The 22,901-nt window shown below is 37.5% G+C and overlaps 1 protein-coding gene across 11 annotated transcripts; it reads left to right on the top strand.

The window, feature by feature from the left end:
- The first annotated feature begins 78 nt into the window (after positions 1 to 78).
- Positions 79 to 22,883, top strand: agfg1a (ArfGAP with FG repeats 1a). Of its 11 annotated transcripts, none has more exons than XM_067508728.1 (14): positions 85 to 520; positions 6,901 to 6,994; positions 9,147 to 9,262; positions 9,893 to 10,058; positions 11,778 to 11,940; positions 13,575 to 13,694; positions 14,992 to 15,063; positions 15,916 to 16,131; positions 16,707 to 16,881; positions 18,379 to 18,452; positions 18,752 to 18,853; positions 20,537 to 20,689; positions 20,924 to 21,018; positions 21,950 to 22,883. In XM_067508728.1, exons 1-14 carry the CDS (start codon positions 354 to 356, stop codon positions 22,007 to 22,009), a joined length of 1,773 nt encoding a protein of 590 aa, XP_067364829.1. In that variant the 5' UTR covers positions 85 to 353; the 3' UTR covers positions 22,010 to 22,883. The 11 variants fall into 11 exon arrangements, with proteins under 11 accessions (XP_067364832.1, XP_067364829.1, XP_067364828.1 ...); XM_067508727.1 differs by having other exon boundaries at positions 18,749 to 18,853; XM_067508729.1 differs by having other exon boundaries at positions 89 to 520; positions 14,992 to 15,024; positions 18,749 to 18,853.
- Positions 22,884 to 22,901: the final 18 nt, after the last annotated feature.

Genomic DNA, 22,901 nt, shown 5'->3' with positions numbered 1-22,901 from the left:
AATAAATTGTTATTAAACTGTATTCTCGCTGTGTACGCAATCTCCGTATAAATATATACATATAAGCATTTTAACAAACCTATCAGTGCAAAATTGTTTCAGACGGGAAGGAGACGAGTACATAACGGTTTTTAAGCGAAGGCGGAAGTGGCTTTCTCACAAAATCCTAACAAACGCCTCAAACTCTTTGTTGAGGAGACGCGAGGCCTCCCTGACAACAGAGCCGCATACCCATCCCCTTTCTGTCTTCAGCACTGGTCGGGAGGCAGTTAAAAGAGCTGCTCTTTGTCGTAGTTTTAGCCGGTCCTCCTGTCTTCCTTGGTTTTCTGTGGTCCTGCTGTATATCACCTACCATGGCGGCGAGCGCGAAGCGAAAACAAGAGGAGAAACACCTGAAGATGCTAAGAGAAATGACGAGTTTGCCTCCCAATAGAAAGTGCTTTGACTGCGACCAGCGCGGCCCAACCTATGCCAACATGACCGTGGGCTCCTTCGTTTGTACCTCCTGTTCTGGCATCCTGTAAGTATTAAATTACTGAGTGACCTTAGCTTAGACATGGCGCACCGCATATGCCGTTTTAGGACGCTTCACCTACATACGACAACCTAAGGCAGCTAACGATAGCTTACGTTAAACACGTGTGTCCGTTATGAGTGTAACGCTAGCTGTGTTAACGGTGCCGTGCCGTGCTGTGTTGGGCGGGGTACTTATGCCACTGTTCAACACAGCAACCTAGCACCCGCCCGGGTAGCTAGCTAACTTTAGCCTCCAATGCCAGCCAGGGCACTGGCACTGCACTTGGAAATGTTAGGTCTGCAGATAAGGGTTTTAAGGCAGCAGCCCGCTTCTCACGTACTACCAGGTGCCAGGAACTTGTAACCGAGCTAATTGTCCCGGTTATGGTATAACGGTGCATATAACGTACATGCAAAGATATGACTATATTGTAACCCTGGCGCAAATTCTTAGTCGGTCGATATTTCCTTTTTATAAGCTTGTAAGCTCTCGGTTTAAACCATGGCGAGAGCTAAGGTTTCAGCATCCAGCGGAGGTAATGCTCGTTATAACGTTAGCTGACGTTTAGTATTGATCACATTACGTTACATCTGTTGCTAAAACACTTGGTAGTTTTCCCCGTGTTCGCCAGTCTAGCAAAAAACAAACAAAAAACACACTTATGTATATATTTATATATACATAATATGTATACTTAAAGTAACCCATGGTCAAAGGCAGTTGTTAGTAGATAACATAATAAGCTGTTCATCTGTTCATATTGTTCTGCTCATTCACATAGTCAGCAGTATGCACTGGTTCCTTGGCTTTTTTTTGGAAGTCACCAGTCTGTGTTTATGAATCTTAATATTTTAGTAATTTTTCAGGGCCAAATAGTTGTTGCTCAGTCAGTAATACCCCCCAGACATCTCAAGAATGTAAGTTTTACAAGATGACAGTGGAATACCATACTGATTTGACAGTTCTGCATAGCATTTGTTGCTCTGGCTTCCCTAAAATTCAGACTTTGTTGACTAGGTTGTTACCTTAATCTGTGCCTTGTTTTAGCTTTCTCTAGTTTCAGTGAGAATGTTATTTACTGTGGATTGCATGTTTGCTCATGGGCAGAATTTGCCCTCTATTTCGCTTCACCAATGGGTCTACAGTGACTCCACTGTGAATGTCCCATCTGCTCACCCTGTGGTATTACAGTCTGTGATGTAGGTTAAGTGTGTTCTTCTATAGCTTCAGTATTAAGAGTTGCCCCCTTTTATTACCTCTAGTTTTATTTAGAAAAAACATGTTCATTAAGAATTTAAGCAAAATCTTTACAGCAGAAGAGTGTCGACTTAAAAGGATTGGTATCTGTCGAATGTATGCAGGAAGACCGGTGCAATTGTAGACAAAGGAAGTGATATGGCCTTACTGTGCTGCTACATCAGCAGCATGTGATTTAAATGTGTAACAGGAAGCTGCAGGTCTAGCCTCCCTTTCCTTTTCATTCTAGAGAGTTAAATATGTTAGCATTGTAAGAGAGTACCTACAAATACAGACTCAACTTCAATTATTTTCTGTCTTTACTACTGAGTGTAGGACTTTTAATAATAGAAATTATGCTTGATTTTGTTCTCAACTATGAAAACAAACCAAACCTTCTAGACACAGATATTGAGCTCAGCATTCATTTTTCATTTACTGTGAATGATTATGATGTTGCTTCAAACTGAGTCTTTTAAATCCTAAATAGAACATTTGATAAGTAGAGAGATTAATCATCAAAGTGGCTTTTATATGCATCTTGGGCTTCCTCCATGTGTATTTGTTTTAGAGGTAATTGCAGGGGCATGACTACCCCGTTGCACACTTCAGCTATAGTTGTGGTCATTTAATGGGTGGAGTTGGAATTTACTATGTAAACACATTCCTCATGAAGGTGGAGGCCTTCCCAAGAGGTACACTACTCATAGTTGTCTCTTTCAAGAGAATTCCTGATGACAAGAAACGACCCCACTTGGGCTGTATACTCCTGAGTAAGGAGTGATGCAGCATGATGGAGGCGAAGAGGTGTCACTGATTCTAAATATCCTGGACAGTAGTAATCAATGACATGTTAACAGACATGGCTTGTATATAAACCTGCAATGTGAAATATGGTGTATAGCATCTGTTATCTTTTGGGACTTAACATGTCCTCTTACCCTGGAGCTATTAACTGAGTTTGCCCCGGCTAAGCTGTTACAGTAGCGGCTAGGTCATAATTATTTTATTGTGCAATATGTTATGGTATTCTCTAATGCCCTATGCTTTAGGCATGATGTAAAATAGGTGTACTTGAGGACCAAAGCTGGATTTCTGTGTCCACAGTGAAATTTAGGCCACAGAAATTGGCCAACAATTCAATTGTGCTTTACAGTTGCGGGATAAATAATTAACCAGATTGTAAGATGACTCCCCATTTATAGATAAGAACTTTTAAAGTTGAGAAAGACTTTAAAAACAACTGACACAAATAAACGTACATAATAAACTAAGAAGTATGACTTATTTAATAGTTAAACTGGGTGGAGATGCTTATGAGCATAAGAACACTGCATTTGACCTAATTTCATCTTGATGAGACTAGTCTGATCACTCACATGCCTCAGGGCACTGAACAATACATAAGACTTCATACTGAAAGATTCACTCGTACTCCATTCTGTTTTTCTATAAATATATTATTTATATATTTCCCTGTGCCTAATAGTTTTGTTCTAAAAGAGTGAGAACTTGAGTGAGCAATGATCAAATTATCTAGGGCTGTAATTAACAATGGTTTATAATACTTCTTTAATATAAAAAAGACCCTGAGAATAGTTTTTTTAAATGAATGAAGTGGCCAAAACATTAGAACCACCTCTTCTTATAATGCTCTCCAGTACAACTCCACTAACAAATAGTAGAATGATCTCTTTTCCGACCAGTTCAACCTAATAACTGAGAAATTATAATCATATAAAAGTAGAATTCATGTGTTTAATTTATACTTCTAGAAATCCAAACAAAATGCATTGTGTACCTTGTTTGGATCATCAACATATACCTCATCCCAGTTGTAATTTGCCAGATCCAACTTTAGTGCCTCAATCCTTTCTTATGTCCTTGAGGAAGGAAATGGGAAGGTGATCAGTCATATCACTTAAAGGCAAACTACTTTTTAAACTCTTTATGAACATTTGGAATATATATATATATATATATATATATATATATATATATATATATATATATATATATATATATATATATATATATATATATATATATATATATATATATATATATATATATATATATATATATATATATATATATATATATAATATTCCAACAGTCAAACTCTAAAATATCATGAACAATTGTAAAATCAATTACTTTAAATTGACATTTTTTTGTACATAAATTGCAATTACAGACCCTTTCATTTATCTGATTTCCACAATAAATGTCACACCCTTCTAGCAGAAAATAAGCACCTTTTTTCATTTATTAACCATGTTTCACATATATAAATAACTTGAAATGAGGGTTTATAAATCTTTATAAAGACTTCTGCTATTGAAGTGTATGATTGAAAATCCCTGCAAATTAAGATTTCTGAGCTGAAATCTTCTGATTTTTCAACTGTAAATTGCTTTATTCAGTTTTATTAAAAAAGCTTAATTTATTTAATTTAATTATCAGAAGTATTGGTTTCTGTTTCTTCAAATGGAAAAAGTAAATCACTATCTAAAAAATAAAATTGTTATCCTCCATAAACAGAAACACAAACGCAATTAATCTCACTGTCAAATCCTGTTCTGCAGCATAGCATGACATATCTATAGAAGCAGTTTTTTTAGACATATATTTGGTACAGTATCTCACCATCTGTGCAGTTTGTTGCCATGGCGGATGACTCCTCTGTACGCGTAGTCACTTGTATTGATCCAAATCTTGCAAGTACCCAAAACACAAACACCTTGGCTTGTTCCTGTGACCTATTAAGTTTGATAAACATATTTCCGTGCCTTATCCATGTAGTTTGAATCTTGTCTTGTTTTCTGAGCATTCTGCCATTTCTTACAATTTCTGCATTTTTCTTTTAAGTGCTCATTTACATATACTCCCGTGCCTTTTAAGGCTTTTTGATTGTTTCAACACGTCCATCTTGTACTCCTTGATACTTCTTTAGAAACCAAACAACAATACTAGATTTATTCTTGTTATCCTTCTGTGAACGATATGACCTGCTGCTATTTGTTACCTAGGAGTATTCCTACTGTTCATGATTGTCCAGCTCTTCTGGTGGTGAGTCCTCACCTTGCTGGTCTCCAGTTGTAACCCTGGCATAACTATGATGCCTGGGTTCTAATCCAGTTATGATAACCTCATCAGCAGAAGAGTATTGCTCCAAATCATCAATACTTTGTTCCAGATACTGAATTTTCTGATCCCTTTGTTTGACTGTGGCCTTCAGCTCACGAACGTCCTCCATTAAACCCATAAGCTTGACTTGCTGCTTTACAACTTTACTGATCTCCTCTGACATAAATTTAAGATATTTTTTTTTTTTATGTCTTCCAATTCTTCCGCCAACTTTTTGGTCGTAACAGAAATCCTTCCTCAGTGGTTCAAAATGGAGAAAAAAATTTTTTTTGGGTAAGCTTAATGTAATGCTGCTCTGCTGGCAGTCACCACACGCTCTCAAATCCTTAGCAATATCATTCATTTAAAAAAACACACCAAACAATCAAATTTTCAAAAGAATAGATTTAAAACTTTACTATATTCTATAAGTTGTTCAATATTGACACTATATGAACAAGGAAGTGGCAGCCATACTGCAGTCCATCTCCGTTTATGGTCAGTTTCTGTAAAAGGGTCTTGTCTAGTATTTCAATACCTTTAGTATCTGACTCCAATGTGTTTAATATTGGGTTTGTAATTGTGGCTCTGTGGTTATCTTTCCTACAAGGTTGAGCAACTAAAATAAGTGTTGTTTCTGTTTCTTTTATTACACAACTGACAATGACTATACTAACCCCTAATTGTAAATTCAGCTTTGTATGTGCGGTGTTCTATTAAGCAACTATTTGTTTGGGTAAACTACCTCAGTGCTGGCTTTAAATAATTTCAGACCAGAATATACAACAAAATTATGATTCCACATTCTTTAACCGACAGTTCACTTATTTACCAGAAGCTCTCATTCAAGAAAATAGATCTGAGGCTTGGTTGGCAAAGGGTTGTTTAAGAGGAGAGAAGGAACAACCGCCTGTCAAATAGATAGAAAAAGCTTGGAGAAGAGCTACTCATTGATTGCCAGCAGTATGTCCTACTTTCAAGCTCTTCCAAAGAAGTATGCTAGAATAACGTGAACATTTTATTTTCAACTTGAACATGTTATTGACTAGGCCTAGTCTACTGCCTCTATATATACCCTTGAAAGGTTTAGGCCAGACCTGAACAAAAAAGGAATTTAAAGGTAGGGAACTGTCCTAACAACAAATCTAGAATTGGAAATGGAGAGGAAGTCCCATTTACTGTCTAAAGTTCCTCAAAAGCATCTATATGTATGACAGACTACATGGGTTTATAAAAGAATCCAATGTAGCTGCCAGATAAGTAGTAAAAGATAATGTGGGTTGCAGTTGTTGGACAGTGTAAAAGTTATCTTAATGAAATCTGACTGATGACTACCTCTGCTTCATCCTAATGACTGCTTTCGGTATGGAAAAAGTACCATGATGTTGTGTTAAATGACTTTGGTTGGTAATGTTTAAAGGCCCTTAACAGTTATGTGTTAGATTTTGCAGCAATAAGTAATCTTTTCCTCAGTAATTACACTCCGCTTGTAGTTGAAGCATTGTAGTTGCATACTAAATGCTGATTAGTCACCTTCACACACAAAACAAGTGGTGACCTTGAAGCCAGTACTATATTAGTTTTCTCTTACTGGTAGGTTTAGGAGAAGTACATAGGCAAGCAGTCCTTATGTTTAATTAAAAAGCAAAAGATGTCACTTTTCAACTATTACAGTTAACAGGCATTTTAAATTTTTGCCACGGTGCCATGAGCTGTGACCTACTCGGGAAAATGATTAAGACTTGTGTGGGCTGTTCAGTGATCCACACTCCATAATTGGAGTTTCTATATAAAGGGAGTTTGCTCTATCTTTTACTGCAGTGGCAACCGCATTGAAATTGTTTATAGTTAGGACAGAGTGCCAACCACTTGTATTGTTCTGTTATGGTCCCTTTTTCTGACTGTATTTTTCTGTCATCTTTTCTGTCTTTTTTTTGCTTTGTTTGGTAAAAGTGTGTCCAGATAATTTTCTGTATAATTTCTTCAGATTGACTCAATTTCCATTTCCCCATTTACAGACGAGGACTGAATCCTCCCCACAGAGTCAAGTCTATATCCATGACAACATTTACGCAACAGGAAATCGAGCTTCTACAGAGACACGGCAATGAGGTAGGCACCGAATTTGACTGCCCTGTCACAGTTGTTAAATAAGTTTAAGGTTAACATTCTTATTACTTAGGGAAAGTTGATTTATGCATTATCCACATAGTTTTGCAATGCATTGTCACTACGGTGTTGACCTGCCTTTGTAAATCCCCAGCTGTATGCCGGTCCAAGCCCGGTAGAAATTATGGAGGGTTGCGTCAGGAAGGGCATCCGGCGTAAAAACTGTAGCAAATCAATATGCGGACAGTGATTCGCTTTGGCGACCCTGAGCTCACTGGATAAGACAAAAGCACCAGAAAAATACAAAATAAATCAAATTGAAGGTTGTCCCGGAAATATGAACAGATACACTTACTGCCAACTTATTACTGACACCTGTCCAACTGCTTAATGATGCAAATATCTAATCAACCAATCACATGGCATCAACTTGATGCATGTAGGTATGGTAAAGATGATCTGGTGAACTTCAAACCAAGCATCAGAATAGTAAAGAAAATTGATTTAGGTGACTTTGAACGTTCAATGGTTTTTGGTACAAGGTAGGCTAGTCTGAGTATTTGGAAACTGATCTGACCTCATCTACTGGGATTTTCATGCACAACCATTTCCAAGAGAAGAGAAGGAGCAAGTGAGAGAGTGAGCGAGGGAGGCCACCCATCCATCTACCCATCCATCTTCTTTTAGCTATTTCCTGCAGATAACATCCCGTGTCAAGTCAGAATTATCTGAAAATGGATTATTGAACGTGACAATGAGTTTAATGCACTAAAGTGGCCTCCACAATCACAAGCTGATTGGATAAGTTGAGAAGTCGGATTGACATGGGAAAGGAACCTGAAAGAAGAAGAACAGAAAAGTATCAGAAGAAGAAATGTAACAGTTCATACTTAAACTTTAATACTTTAGACTTTAGAGAAAACAAAGACCACCTGAGACTGAAAAAACTCACTTTAGGGAACCCTTTGTATATTCAGCAGCTATTGTTTCACAATAAAATGCTACTTGGTTTAAATACATGTGCTTGAATGTGTGAGCATGTGCAATAAAGCCAAATAATGAAGGCAGCACCATCTTTCAATGTAGAAAGCACACCCTATACTGAGCATGGAGCACTAGCACTGGAGCCTTATACATCTCACTTTACAGCATTAAGCAGATACTTTGTTAGTGCTGTGTTTCCCAACATAGGTCCTACTCATGTTTGATTATTCTGCACTAAATGTGGCAAACCACTGAATCCAGGCACCAAAGCATTTTATATTTACAAACCTTATAAATGGAAAGTCATCTACTACAGACAATGCAAAATACCATTTATCAATATATATATATTTTTTTTCTAGTGCCAATCTGTTACTTTGTTTAAACAGTGTAATCACTAATTGAGGGCTTTAGGGGTGATGGCTTTTTGTTTTGTTTTATAGGTCAACCTGGAAGTTGGCATCTTCCTGGTTCCCTTGACAAAAAGTAAATGGGATTTTTCAATTAGCCCTTGGATATTTAAGAGAAAGTAAGCTTTGTCTGTAATAAGTTTATGACATTTGCACATTTTTTGGCAAGATAAGCTTAACAGCTTAACACCAATTTTATGAATTTTAATCTTAAATACAGTCTCACCATAAGTTAAAACTACTAAATTGTTAGGCCAGAAATAAACTACACCGTGGTTGTATGACGCATCAGCACGACTAGACTTCCAGTGTGTAATTTGATGCAGCACAGTTACCTTGTCTACAAAAGCCTTCCTTCTTATAGTGAACTGATACAGCTAGGCTATAAAGATGGATCCGTGAGTAGATGAGTCTCCATGTCTGACACATTAATGTTTAATGTTCCTGACAACCTTTGTAGTCTCATTTACTCCTTTGTTGCCAACTGGTTAGTTAAGACACATAAAATGCTCAAAAATACCACAAGTGGAGCATTTAATTATAAATTTTGCAGAAAAAACTCAATCTATTGACATTTTGTCAACTACAGACATTATTTCAACCATTTAACCAACCAGAAGTGTTTTTTTTTTTTTTTTCTGCATTTTAGGACTTCTTCCTGCCCTCCATTATGAAGGCTGATAAGCTCTGCATTTGTTAGGGGCTGTGTGCTACTAAAATGTTCTTCAAAATTACTTGTTTTATTACTCTGTGTGTTCCAGGTGTGTAAACAGATCTGGCTTGGCCTTTATGATGACAGAACCTCCTCAGTACCAGACTTCAGAGAACCACAGAAAGTCAAAGAGTTTCTTCAAGAAAAATATGAGAAGAAGCGTTGGTAAGTCAGTTTTACAAGCTTGGCAGTGCAATGATGTAAACTATCCCCTGGCAATGTTCACTGTGCAGACATGTAGCTTTTTAGTTTTTTCTCTCTGACTTGGAATGTCTTCAAGCTCGTAGCAGTTAGCCTAAAGCAAGGCACTAGATATTCTTTAAAAGCACACAATGTGGATTTTTACAGTTTTTATGTAAGTTCTGATTGATCCAAAAAGGTACGTTTAAATATTAATATTATATGATACAACTATTAGTTTAGATAATTACACTTCTGTGGGATTCTGACCAAAATGAGAGCAAACAGCAGTACATGACTCAACATGTTATTATTTGTAACTGGTAAGTACACAGCAAAGTAATGCTACAGCTTTAATAAAGGTTAGAATCACGGCCGGTCTGCAATATTATCTTTTTTACTAAAAAAGCTAAAATACTAATATTTCCTAAAGCACTAGATTTTGTCATTTTATTTTAAATATTCTACTCTTATCCAATTTTCCAGTAGCATTTGGTAGTATAAATTACATAATTGTGATTTACTGTAACATTTATTTATCGTTGGGTTTTTGTGGTGTATTTTTCACAGTAGTACTACTTCTGTAAAATGCATATCATTTAAACTGTTTCTTAGGTATGTACCGCCTGAGCAGGCCAAGGTAGTGGCATCTGTCCATGCTTCCATCTCTGGTTCCTCAAACAGTAGCACCAGCAGTACCCCAGAGGTCAGACCGCTGAAATCCCTGCTGGGGGAGTCGGCCCCCCCTCTGCACCTCAACAAGAACACCCCACCAAATCAGGTGAGGTTATGGTGCACACACGCAATTTCTACTGTATCAGTCAAATATCACAGTTTCATACTAGTGTGACAGGTACACACAGGTGAGATTCTCCATTTCGATGCTCCCCCTAATACTGGTAATAAGCATAAATGTGTGATAGTATGATAACAATCAATCGTCATACCATGGTATACTGCTATATCACTGCAAGCCTAATGCACACATATTCATGCTAAGTTTATCACTGCATCTGAAAACGAATTAAAAGAACTTAGACAGAAAATAAAAATATCACATTTTACAAGTTGCAAATCAGATTTGCAAAGCACTGGTTTTCAAACATACATTTTATTTTAGATTTGGCTACAATTTGCAACACAGAATACAGCTAATGTGAATCATTAGGTTGCTTTGACTCACTTGTTTACAATAGAAAAACACACAGTAATTGATTTACTAGTGCACTCAAATTATTCAGTTAGGTGCATTGCTTGCAACAAACAATTCAATTTAAATACTTCAACCAATGTTGCAAGTAGTTCCTCAACATTCCACACAAAATGCAACTTTTAATAATTTACTTCTGTGTCAAAATTATTCAAGTGAGTTGAAAAAGCACACACTTGAAAATCGTGTTTTGTTCAAGTACACCTAATGCAACTAATCGAGGGCTTCATTAGTTGCACCAGGTGTGCTTGAGATGGAACACATTAAATTCCTGAATTGGCTAAAGGTATTTATAGTATGATTTCTTTTGACGTGTTCAGAAATATTAAGAAAAAAGATAAAGGAAAAGCCTTTCACAAACAAGAAAAAAGGAGGCAAATACATGGCAAAGCCACTGAATATTCCTAAAGGTACCATTACAGAACAGTAGCTAAACTGCCTGGACATGGCAGAAAAGGAAAGCTATCAGGAGCAGCAGGCAGGTAGGGTAAAAAAAACTCTCCAGTGAGGGTTTCAGTTTGGTCAGTAAAGTGCACACTGGACACTGAAGGTTTCCATGCCAGTAAATTAAAATGTATGCTATTATTGAACCAAAATCAGAAGAAAAATCAGCTACAGTATGTTTGAAGTCATATAAATAAGCCAAAGAAGTTTGGGGATTCTTTACTGTGAAGCGATGAAACAAAACAGAACTTGGGTCTGTTGGTCAGAGGAAAAGAACACCCTGCCTACAATGAAGCATTGTTGTGCCTTGGTGATGCTCTGTGACTGCTTTGCTTTCCCTGGAACTTCCTCTGGAAACCTGGAGTGTGTGGATTGCAAGATTGATTCTTTTAAGTATTGGGACAGATGCTTTGCTGTCTGTAAGAAACCAGAAGCTTGGGTGTCACTGGACCTTCCAACACGACGGTGATACCAAGAATATGTCAAAGTCCATCAAGGCTTGGTTGCAGAGTAAGTTATGGAAAAATGATGCATGATAAAGATCTCTGGCTTTAGATACTTGCGTTTATTATTCTCTGGACTTTACATCTGCAAACTTTCAATATGAATACATCAGGGGATTAATCACCTTATTGGGGACCAGCTGGGATGAATAAATCTTGTCTTGCTTTTATATGTATTTATGTGTATTTATATGTATGCTTGTTGTAGACACCGAGACAAAATGCACTGCCTCTGAGTGTCCTTTTTAAAAAATGCTTATTGTTTGTCTTCCTTAGCCTTTGTTTCAAGGTTGTTCAAACGCACAATTGCATTTTCTTCAAATCCATCTTATGTTTTTACCAGTCTCCAGTGGTGAGCCGTGGACAAACCCATCAGCCGCAGTTCCATGACAAGAAATTTGACCTCCTCAGTGACTTGGGTGGAGACATCTTTGCTGCCCCGTCCAGTGTCAATGCAGGCACCAGCTCCAGTTTTGCTAACTTTGCACATTTCAACAGCCACTCAAGTAAGGAACAGACTGACTGAATGTAAAAGAAAAGATATATAGGTGCATAATTTTAATAAATCTAAATAAATATATCTCTATAAAATTCATACCTCTTGTGCGAAGAATATATTCCTCCACAATTTAACACCAACACCAATAAACCGTGGAGAAATCTATTCCATGTCAGTTGCCATGTACCCCTAAGACTGCAAAACCTAAGACATATGAACCTAGATGCTGCATTGCCCACTGGAACCTACAGCAACATCAACACAATATTGGACCAGGCAAGATTAGCCTGTAAAATAAGTTACTTATTTTCATATTAGAGCTGATGATGTAAGTGTAGTATAAAAAATGATTTGTCTAGGGTTTCAGAGAAGCTGGATAGCTCCTAGACAGGTGTGTGTGTTTGTAGGATTGCATAAGGTAAATTACTTACTTGGTATTATAATAATAATAATAATAATAATAATAATTAATGCTTAAATATATAAACAAACTGATAATAATTGACTATATTTTACTAGTCACCATTAATAATGGGTTATTTTACCATAACATTATAGGAGTCTCTATACTGCACTTTTTGTACTAATAATCGATGCTACATTGCCATACAACACTATTTATGGTTGTACTTCTAGTTTTCACATATATTTCATACTTTGTAGACTGAGCTCAATTTTGTTACTGTTTTTATACAATTTCTAAATATTAAAAGCAAACTGATTCTTAAAAAGTTATTTCTTTTATTTACATTGGTGGTCAATGGTTAGTATAGTGTAAAAAAGCCTTATATATTTTCTACACTTAGATCATCAACTTACTAATATAGAAACATTTCATTAAAATCTGTTGACAAATGTAAATGTTATAACTCGTTTTACCCAAAAAACATGAGTTCTTACATTTCTTTGTATTTGACTACAGACCAGTCCTGCCCAGTTCAATGTGGCGGCAAGTTGATATACCCAGCAACAGGGCGAAGCATTCAGTATGTACAACCCCAATTCCAAAAAAGTAGAAATTCAAAATAAGCTAATATTTTCCATGAAACTGTAAAATATCTCTGTTTTAACATCTGCCATATTGTTTCTTATACCATTCTATTGTTTAAAACAAATTATGGGTTTTATGAGAAGCTGTTTTTAATTTACATTTTATTCATCTTCTAACTATCCAACTATTTTGGAATTGGGTTTGTATATATGTCTGTACAAAACCATATATTATAAAATGGTTTCATATGTGATGTGGATGTCTCCATGGTTACTGATGTTTGTATCATTGGGGGATTAATATTTGCTTCTCCTGAAATACCTACCCTAATGCGTTAACTGGCATATACACATCTCTATAGCAAACAACAGATGTGCACCTCTATGATTAATGTGTGTAGTAAGTGCACATGTTCAGCCTTACATGCTATGTGCTCAACCAGAAAAGGACAGAGGGAATGTCAGACTATGCTACCGGTCAGGCATTTTTATAACGTTACATCCCACTCTGCTGTTTACCAAACAGCCCCATATATTATTTTGTCATCCACCTGATTGGGTGTCATCTGCATGTTATATTCATCCATTGTTCTTTTCTCATTTTTTTTTCTGTATTCATCTGTCTGAATCTCACCCTGGTACATCCTCCAGTGGCACAGAACACCAACACAAATGCAGACTTTGCTAATTTTGATGCATTCAGAAGCACATCTGGGTCGACAGGTGGTTTCCCCTCTGCAGCCCAAGCCGCATTCCAACCCTCAAATACAGGTAGAGAAAGTTCTCTTCACTGGACAAAGACAATTTTCTTAAATAATTTTTGTATGTACGCACATATATTGGGAATTTATATAGGCTAAACATATAAATCCAGTGTACAGTCTTTTTTTTTCTTTCTTGGGCATCTTTTTGTCCTCTTCTTTTACTGTTAAAACGCACATTCTCTTCTTTCTAAGCTTTTCCATATGTGCAATATCCTTTTCCAGTGGCAAATCTAAAATCCCTCTGGGCACCAGCTGGTTTAATTTCCCCCCCCCCCCCCCCCGTAATTCTTACAACTACCTAATTAAACTGTGTGCATGTTGGGTTCGTAGGTTTCCTTATACTTTGCAGCCAGTTGTGTTGGACCCAGTTGGCCAAGGTGATAGCTCACATAGTATGTTCTAATAGGCCAAAAAGTGGCTACCAATAGCTGCTATGCTCCAGGGGAAAATGCTAACTATGCAGACTCATAAGAAGCATTTGGTTTTAAGTGGCACTACTCTATTTTGACTGGGTTCATACAAGTTGTATGAAAATTGACCAAAAAGATATTTTTAAAAAGCAGTTAATGGTTGTAAATGAAATGTGGTGCACTTAAGGTAGAATATGTGTTCTAGTGGTGATCAGCAGGACTAATATGCACTGAAATAAAATATTATAAGGCGTAATGGTCGCTGGCCAATCATTAGGTTGGAAAATTATACAGGACATACTAAATACCATGGGCTTTTAATAGAAACATTTTAAGAATACATTGTGCACTTACCATTAGTATGAATATGTGAAGTTTATTAGTTTTTATTTTTATTTTTTGTTGTTTTGTTTTTTTATCCAATGTGATTTATTCAGATCTTTGCTTTCTCATACCTGATCTTATTTTCATGTTATCTATAATGCTGTCTTTCAGCAATACTGCAAATGTCATGTAAGACTTCTAAGCCTCTCAGCAGTAACTGGCACAAAAACCAAAGCAGTTATATACAAACACTGAGGATTTTCCCCCTATCAGGAAACTGTTAATCACTGCAGTGCCCCCTGCTGGAGATGTGCATTAGAAACTATCTCGTGGAGCCACACAGTGATTTCTTGTCTCAGCTTTTGCAAGATAATCCCTTTCTCAAAGGGACCTTGACTGACTGCATCCTAGCTTCAACTGTTCATTCTGTTTTTCATCTTTGCTACAGCAGCAGTTGATTTTCTTTGATTTTAAATTTTTATCTCATTTTGGTTGATCTTTTCTTTTTTTACTCTGTTTTGCATTGCTCATTGCTCAACCTTTCCATCCCTCCCTCTTTGATTTTGCCAGCATTCACTGTGCTCTCATCTAGCCAAAGTATGGGTGAGTTTGCCACTGCTCTGCATTTCCAGGTTCCACACAGTAAGTCTCTCTCTCTCTGGTCTTGCCTTGTTTTGTCTCTGGGCTTTCACCCTTTATACAGTCTCTAATGTGTAGTCACTCTGAACCTCCTTTCTCCAGATTTAATGTTTGTCTAATTATGTAGCTCTATTTGTGTCTATAACTCCATATTTAAATTTGACAATATCACTGAGCTACTAAGCTTTATTAATAAATATAATTGAGAACCATTTTGGAAAATAGACCTGACAGAAAAGCAAATCAAAGCACATAAATTGCATTTATAAAACAGAGTAGAACCAGACACTCCAAAATACTCCATGCTCCAAAAAATGTAGTTGTACATTCAATGCTCCACAGGGATGCAGTGTACCACTGGTTCAGATTAAACTTATTTTTATGTTTTGGTTTAATGTTATTATAGGAGAAAAGGAAATCCTACTGTGTAAATTTGTATTTCCCCCAGTAACCTTATGATAGTAATTGAAAATCATTGTTTCTGCTTAGCTTGGAAATGCCTAGAGGGTTGTTGGCAGACTAAAGATCTTTTCCAGTGAAATATCAGTAAATAGATCTTGACCGGTTTGGTCTATAACTCCCTTCGTCCACATTGTGGTGCTCAACACTGAAAAGTGCTTTTCTGTACACTTGCCTCTAACACAAAAACAAATGCTAACTTTGTGCATTGTTTAGGGTTACTTGCTAATGAGGAAGATGGTGCAGTGTTTTAAAAGTATTGCTAATTGTCCTATAAATGATGATATTCTAGTCCCAACCTGACTCTGCCCAAACGTTCACTCCCTCTCCATTGTGTTAATGTCACTCCAAAAATTAATGCCCCTTATGATTTTTAAATCTCTTTTTTTCATGCAGGTAGTGCATCCGGGGGACTAGCCAATCCCAATTTTGCAAATTTTGACAACTTCCCGAAATCGTGTAGTGCTGACTTTGGATCCTTCAGTTCTTCCTCCCAGAATAACCCCACAAGAGCTGGCAAAGATGCTGTACAGAGTACTAGTGTCCCTGCCGATAGATATGCAGCCCTGGCTGATCTGGATAACATGTTTAGCTCTGCCAAAACAGAGCAAGGTAAACTTATCCTGCCTAGCCTGTTTCATGGATCTCAATTTTAGTGATATTGATTAATTAAAAATAAGTTAACACAACTAAAATTTTTGATCAGGCACACTGATTTAAGTCCCTCTGAGTGTCTCTCACAACGAGGCAGATTTACATTTTCTAGCAAATATCTAATTTTGTGTTACCTAATTTTTGTGCCTAACTGAGGCTTTTTTCAAAATTGGACCCCTAGCCACAGTATTGCTGAGCAAGCTTGTAAAGACAATGGTCACTGCATTTGGTGCAAATACCCTTTGATTCAAACAAAACAACATGTGTTGGTTTAATTGGAGTTTTAATGTTAGACTTTCAGAGTTTAACTTGAGGATCTGTGAATTGTACTGGGCTGGTACTAGTTTATTTTGTTCACATTATGAACTGTATTTCTGTGCTAGAAAATGCAAATTTCCTAATAATTGAACATTTATTTCCTATTACTTTTAATAGGTTGAATATGGCAACTATCTCCGGACCTTTAGTTTTTCTCCAAAATTTCAGTTGTTGTTGCATTCAACTAAGTTTGCTGATATGTCCTTCTGTTGTAGGAGGGGGTATTCCTGGTGGGGTGAGCTCAGCAGCAGCAGGATCAGGTGGTTTGTCTCAGAAGCAGCCAGTAGTGCAAACAGGCGGGGACCGCTATGCTGCTCTAGCAGAGCTTGATACTGTCTTTAGTTCCTCTGCTCCTGCTAGTGTTTACAACACTACCAGCAACTCAAAAGGGTGAGACATGATTATAAACATACACAGACAGTAATATCCTTGATTCCAGCGAAATCGAAAAGACTGAATCTGTGACTAAATACATTTAAATCAATATGTGTTATTATAAATTCCCATAAACCCTGATAACATGGCAATTCGAGAAAGTGGTACCTCTTCCGGAATAGGGAGGCCGGGGGCAAGCTACTGGGGTGCCAATTATCGGGGTATCAAACTGCTCTGGCTCCCTGGAAAAGCCTATGCCTGGGCGCTGGAAAAGTGGCTCAGACCGATTGTCGAACCTCAGATTCAGGAGGAGCAATGTGGGTTCCGCCCTTGCCATGGAACAGTGGACCAACTTTTGCAAGACTACTGGAGGGGTCGTGGGAGTATGCCCATCCAGTCTACATGTGATTTGGCGACTTCACCAAGTGATGGAGTTTAAGTATCTTGGAGTCTTTTTCACGAGTGAGGGTAAAATGGATCGTGAGACTGAAATGTGGATTGGTGCAGCGTCTGCAGTAATGCAATAATTGTACCGAACTGTTGTGGTGAAGAGGGAGCTAAGCCGCAAGGCAAAGCTCTCAATTTCCCAGTCAATCTATGTTCCAGTCCTCACCTATGGTCATGAACTTTTGGTCATGACTGAAAGAATATGATCGCGAGCACAAGAAATGAGTTTCCTGCGAATGGTGGCTGGTCTAAGCCTTAGAGATCCAAAGGGAACTTGGAGTAAAGTCGCTGCTCCTTTTGATAAGTGGAAGATAATGATTGAATAAATTAATTGATGTAATTGAACAAGATTATTAGTTTAGGTCCCACAAAAACGCTACTTAAAAGCCTGTTCTTTCTGGACAATGTAGGGAGAAATCAACTTTGGACATTGTCCAGAGTTGTTTTCCACACACGTAACACACAGTGATCACCTGAGTGAGAAGAATCCTCACGTGTTAAACACTATCAATGCGCACAGGAAGCAAAGCACGATGGATAACTCAGGCTGTGGGAAACATTGTTTTTGTTTAAAGCACGTTGGAGCTGTGCACCAAAAAAAGGCTGCGTTGTAGTGAAGTGATAGAAACATCAACACATCTCGTCGTTCGCTCGATGGATAAAGTCTGGACAGTGTAGGGATTACCTACTCTGACATTTGCGTTCACACAAACACCCCCTCCTGACAGTCAAGAGAACGTTTGTCAGATTTCCAGTGCAAAGACAAAGTGACAAAGTGTTATGTAGGTATAAAATATGTATTCTCTCTTTGGGCCTCTCTCTTTCTACTAAGCATATTTATTTACCACATTATTTTAACATAGTGATGCAATAATTGATGAATCTGAACCATTGTTCAAGAAAAATATATATTTAGCAATTGCTGTAGCTAGCAGTTTTAACCAAAAAAAGTCACTGTTATTCAATGCATCATGACCTACAGTCATGTAATGATAAGACTCATTCATTCAGTGGTCTCTAGCCTTTTTATTGGCTTCCCTGATGAATCTATGTCGTTTCACGCAGTGATGTGTTTGGCTCAGAGACTGGGGTGTCAGCAGCACAGCAGGCCCCGCCTGGCATGGCTCAAGGTTATGGAGGTGAGTGCACCTACAGGCTGCTTTCCCGTAGTTTGTACAAGGTGTAGGAAACGGTAATAATTTAAAAAAGTCTAATTTGATTTTGAGAGTAGAAGTTGAAGTCAAAGTTGAAAAGTAGATAAGTTATGTTGTAGAGATTTAAAGTGGGAACAGAAGAGCTTTTGGACAGTGGACATCAGCATGTATTAAAGAATCCACCATGGATTAATGTTTTGCTTTTACACATAGACCATGCAGTTCCTTGTTCTGTTTCTCAATCCTTACTTATTTTTGTTTACTTGATGCCCCCTCTCCAGCAGCTCAGTCAACAAATCCTTTTGTGGCTGCTGCAGTTAACCCAGCAGCACCATGTAACCCATTCCAGAGCAACGGCAGGGCAGCAAATGTGGCAGCAGCAGCAGGTACAGTTGTGTCTATTTGTGTTTGGGTGTGTAGCATTTATACTGTAGTAACCATTCATTTAACCTTCTCAGATAATGCAGATTTTGTGAAAACATGGTGGTGCCTCACATTATTGTTCAGGAAGTGTCTTATTTGTTAGATTTCTTTGTGCATCTAATGTCGCATGTTTCTGGCCCAGTGTTGCCTCATTAATGACTATGACTCAGACCACTGTGCCAAACAAAGTAATAACCATGATGGAAGTATAAGATAAAACTTGTGTAGACAAGGTTCTGAATACCAACTTGAAATAGGACTAGACATTGCCTTACGCTGCTGATTACACGATGGGCTGCAGAAATTGAGATTCAATTGTCTGTCTGATTGTTCTTACCATGCTGGACAGGCTTAATGAGAGTTCTTCATGTGCAGGCTTATTATCCCACCTTTGGTAGGTTATCAAATACTCACTGCTTCTCTTTTGCTGTCCTATTTCTTGCTTTGATAGTGGCCATCGATAAGGAAAATGTTGGGAGAGATAAGGATAGTGTCATGATTTAGAAGTAGGGGTGTTCAAATGTAGTTTTGAGCATTGTGCTCTGTTACACTTAAAATAGACAGGTTGAAGTTTATATTCATCCAAACACCACATATCATAATGACAGCGCCTTCCTCTACATTTTCTTTTTAGCAAGAGGTTATGGTATTTGTCATAAAATGAATGAATTAAAAATTAAATGGATTTAATGAATGAATCCAGCAAGACGATGAACACTGCTCAGCTTCAAACATATTTGGTGACCAGTTTTAACAGCCATCATTGACTTTGTTTAATAGGTATTGGATGTAGCATTTGTAGAAGATATTGGATTCCTCCATTGTCAGCGGATTCTTATGTATTGCAGTTTGATTCCACATGTTGCACGGTTTGGAACCTTGCTCTTCTGTGTGGTCATCAGAGGTCAGACACTGATGCCACACTTATTGCATTCATGTCTGACTCGTTCAGTCCCTCCTTTTTCCCTTTTCTGAAGACAATCTCACAAAGTTTGCATGTGTACAAACTGTACAGGCGACTGTGGAGCAGGAGCTAGAGCGGTCATCCACCAATCCCCCCAGTTGCTGGTTCGATCCCTGGCTCCCAAATGGTAAATGGTCACATGTCAAAGTGTCCTTGAGCAAGACATGAACCCCAATTTAGTTGCTCCCACTGCACTTTGGCCAGCTGCAGTTCTCCGATTTGTGAGTGCGAATGGGCGAATGAAAAGCACTGTAAAGTCCTTTGAGTTCCAATAGGTAGAAAAGCTCTATATAAGTACAAACCATTTACCATTTACAGTTAGTCTGACATTTCAACCAAACCACACTATGGATTTCAGAATTACATCTCTAGTTAATCTTTTGCTAAAGAAACCTCCTGGATCATGTACTTAATTAATTTAATTAATTTGTCGTGGCAATATTTAACAGTTTTCTTGTTTACTGTGCTGTAATCCATAGTAGCTCAGCCTTACTTATTTAATTACAGTATATTACTTTCCAAAACAGCTGACACTAATAACCTCTCCTAGTATTTGTGTTTTGTTTTTTTGTGATGTGTGTGAGCTCTGGCAAAATCTAACATTTTATACTTGCATGCTTTTTAGGTTTTGATGGGTTTTATGTTCACCTACTTAACTAGTTATTGTCCTGTTGTCTTACAGCATCATTTGGCACAGGTTCAATGAGTATGCCAGCTGGATTTGGGAATGCCTCAGCCTACAATCTTCCTACTAGCTTTAGTGGAACTTTCCAGCAACCCTTTCCTGGCCAGGCTCCCTTCCCTCAGCCTCCTGCATATCCCCAACAGCCCAATGGTGTGTACCTCATAGATTATGTACTTTAGACTTATTTGTTGAGGCCCAGTTGTTAATGCTAAGTATTGCATTAAGGGTTTGAATACTTGCTTGCGTAAATGAGAGATTTCCATTTTTTTATTTAAGAAACTCAAGACTCTGTTGTGATATAGGGTTCGTGAACATAAGTGAAGAAGTTGGCTTTTGCTGTTTTACAGCCATCATATTCTAAATAACAGTGTACATATCTTTTAGGTGGAGGGTTTCCTGCCTTTGGCCAGGCCAAGCCTGTTGTGACTCCTTTTGGGCAGACAATGGCTGGACCTATGGTCTCAAGCAACCCTTTCCTGGTCAGTAAGAGCCCAACTTGGGATGATTTTCTTTAGAAGATGTTTCCACACAGTAGTGAAAGGCTTTAAGGTCCCTTCAGGCAAGATGATTGTTGAACATTTGAACATTTTGAGTTACAGTAGTGATATTACATTGACAGTGTTAGACTGTCAGCTCTAAAAATAATCTAACCATGATCATTCTTCAGTGGACATAAAGTCTAGACACCACTATAAAAATGCTGGATTTTTTTAGATTTTAAAATTTCTGACAAAGAACAATAATTTCAGAATTGTCTCCACCTTTAATGTGGCCTATGATCTGTGCAATTAAATCAAAAAACAAAATTGTTTTTTGTGGAAAATACTAAACTAAAATAATGGGGCTGCATAAGTGTACACACCCTCTCATAATTAGGGATGTGGCTTATTCAGAATTAACTAGTGACATTCAAACTAATGTTAAATAGTAGTGGGTATATGCCTGCCATTAAATTTCAGCTGTTGTATTTGGATTCTTCTGATGTTTACTCAGTAGCCTCTTACAGTAAGAACCACGGTCTGGAAAGGGGTTACAAAGCATAAAAGGAATCTTGTTGTTGGAAGGTATCAGTGAGGAGAAGGATACAAAGAAATTCTGAGACATTAGATATGCCATGGAACACGGTGACGATGGTCATCAGTAAGTGACTTTACTATGAATAAAATGTCCGGAGATGCCCTTGTAGTGTGACTGATAAGAAATGCTCTTGCATGAAGAGTGGGCAAAGATTCCTAAGGTAAGGTTGTTCATATTTATGTGCATAATTTCCCCCATAATTTCAGTTTGTTTTTTAATTGAATTGCACAGATTATATGTCACATCTTGGTCTGATCTGTCCAGGCTTAAATGGTTAGTAATATTGAGTACTTCTGGCATCTGTTTGTTTATTTCCCCCTTTTGTTTTTTCAGGGTGCAGGTCCATCTGCACAATTTCCAACTGGAGGCTCTTCAACGAATCCCTTCTTATAGCGATCCATCCAATTAACTGTACTACAGGGTCAACAACTGGCGCGCTTGCACCTATTGCACTGTTTTGTTTCACAAGTAGCTTTAAAAACACAATGTTTGTAAGGATTTTTATTTCCTACCGCAGTTCGTCACAAATGGAACAACATGATAGACAGTTGTGCTGTCACTGTCTATGGCTACAAGACAAAGTGGTGTGTGCAGAGGGAGAGGTTGATGTCCTCTTCTCTATTTAACCTGTGAACTGGCCTCGACTGAGCCACAATGTATAATCAAACTGGCTGAAATTTAAGTTATTGCATATAGTATATTCCATTCATTATGCTGCAATTCTGTACATATTATTTTTCTTTTAGGAAATTAGCTCTTTGTGCATATCAGTATTTGTATCTAACATACATGATTTGTTAAGACAGAACTGTTGCTTGGTAAAGCTAATGGGTACTGCCAGTTTTACTGTATTTGTAATGAACCAAACTGTTGATTTGTGCAGGATCAATTTAGGTAAACTGTTCTTCATAAAGAAAAACAATGTCTAATCTGTTGTTGAGAGTGGGGGGAAAAAATGAATGCTGCATTAGGGATGGCCAGGGGACATGTTTCTTTGCCATCCCTGTCCTGCTGAAAGACAACCAGGTCAAAATGTAATGAACTAGTTACCAAGTCCATATGTGGGTAACAGGAATGGTTAATGAACTGAAAACCACTTATATTGCTTATTAGAGAATTTTATGTTGAAACGTACACACACACACACACACACACACACACAATATATATATTAAAATGGATTTTAAGAAGAAATGACCAAACCATTCATTTATATGGATGTATAAGACTCTTGTATATTTGTTTTGTATAAAAAGAAAAAAATATATATGCATGGTGTTGCAGT

The sequence above is a fragment of the Channa argus genome, chromosome 6 (genome assembly GCF_033026475.1).
Source record: "Channa argus isolate prfri chromosome 6, Channa argus male v1.0, whole genome shotgun sequence".
NCBI classification, from domain to species: domain Eukaryota; kingdom Metazoa; phylum Chordata; class Actinopteri; order Anabantiformes; family Channidae; genus Channa; species Channa argus.
This window is presented reverse-complemented; position numbering and strand designations above follow the sequence as displayed.

Excerpts from the sequence above, each read along its gene's own strand:
- agfg1a (XM_067508727.1), top strand. The coding sequence starts at position 354 with ATGGCGGCGAGCGCGAAGCGAAAACAAGAGGAGAAACACCTGAAGATG. Across the intron at positions 521-6,900 it reads ACCTCCTGTTCTGGCATCCT|ACGAGGACTGAATCCTCCCC; the intron begins GTAAGTATTAAA and ends CCCCATTTACAG. Across the intron at positions 16,132-16,706 it reads CTCTGCCAAAACAGAGCAAG|GAGGGGGTATTCCTGGTGGG; the intron begins GTAAACTTATCC and ends CTTCTGTTGTAG.